This window comes from Amphimedon queenslandica, unplaced genomic scaffold (genome assembly GCF_000090795.2).
Source record: "Amphimedon queenslandica unplaced genomic scaffold, v1.1 AMPQUscaffold_12662, whole genome shotgun sequence".
Classification (NCBI taxonomy): Eukaryota; Metazoa; Porifera; class Demospongiae; order Haplosclerida; family Niphatidae; genus Amphimedon; species Amphimedon queenslandica.
In genome coordinates, this window is record NW_003547102.1 from 29,403 (window position 1) to 30,493 (window position 1,091).

Sequence of the window (1,091 nt, forward strand, 5' to 3'; positions counted from 1 at the left end):
ACGGTCCTAATGGTATTGCTATTGATGATGAAGGGTATATCTTTGTATCGGCTAATGATGGAGGTACCTATTATCTTCATGTATTGAGTCCTGACAGGAAACAAGTGAAATTGATCTCAAGATTATCTAATCCATGGGGTGTAGCATTGGATAAGGATGGATATATTTATGTTGCTGAGTGTGGAAACAATTGTATAATGAAATATTAAAATAATAATTCAATAAAACTGCAATTAACGAGATACACTACAACTAATCTTACAATTTTTGTATAAAGTGTTTTGTCACTCTCTATCTATTTCCCTTCCATCACACGCTCACACTTTTTTTTCCTTTCTCTCTTCTCTACTTTAAGTGTTATTAATAGATTAAACTAGCTGTTTCTAAATAATCACGTAAATATGCAACTGCTAACGGCTGACGTCTTGACACAATATTAACCAGTGTTGCTGGTACTCCTCCCATATCAACCTATTCAATGTATGTCATGTTTGACTCCACCCACAACCACACCCACCTGTACAAGATATGAATTACTATCTCCAAATCTTAGCTTTAATAACTCAAGGTTCCGTAGCTATTGAAGTTACGAGAAATAGAAAAAAGAAATTAGTAAAAAAGAGATAATTATTATGAGCATTGATAATATTATTGGGGTATTACTTCTCTTGTAACATCATAGTCAAGTGATAGTAATAATACTCATTCACAAATAGATCCTGACCACCATAGATGTGTGAACCAATAAGCTAAAAATAGAAATACATGTACAGCAACTGTGTGGAGCTCATAATTCAGTAATCTGTTATCAGAATCACCTCAAACTTGCTACGCAGCATAAGGACATCAATGTATATCAGAAAATGTAATAAAAATTGGGGGGTGGTTTTTTGGCCATTTTTCAGAAAAAAGCATGGGCTATAGTACAGGGTATCTTTCAGATTTTGGCAATTTTCTTAAAATGGCCGTAACTTGAAAAATTTAGGTCGGAATCGGCTCAAACTTTCTACATAGCATAAGGACATTAATATGTTTCAGAAAATGTAATAAGAAATTGGGAGTGATTTTTAGCCATTTTTCAGAAAAAAACC

At 33.4% G+C, this 1,091-nt stretch overlaps 1 protein-coding gene and 1 long non-coding RNA gene across 2 annotated transcripts in view; one reads left to right on the top strand and one right to left on the bottom strand.

Moving 5' to 3' along the window:
* Nucleotides 1–209, top strand: part of LOC105314685 (tripartite motif-containing protein 2-like) — a 2,467-nt gene extending 2,258 nt beyond the window's left edge. Inside the window, exon 6 of the mRNA XM_011408996.2 lies at nt 34–209. Within this exon, the coding sequence (XP_011407298.2) occupies nt 34–209 (176 nt within the window). The remainder of the gene's footprint in view (nt 1–33) is intronic.
* A 19-nt stretch (nt 210–228) lies between these two features.
* On the bottom strand, nt 229–852 carry LOC109587183 (uncharacterized). Its single transcript, XR_002187430.1, has 3 exons — nt 664–852; nt 518–577; nt 229–471 (listed from the first exon to the last, which is right to left on the bottom strand). It is a non-coding gene; the product is annotated as an uncharacterized LOC109587183 (long non-coding RNA).
* Nucleotides 853–1,091: the final 239 nt, after the last annotated feature.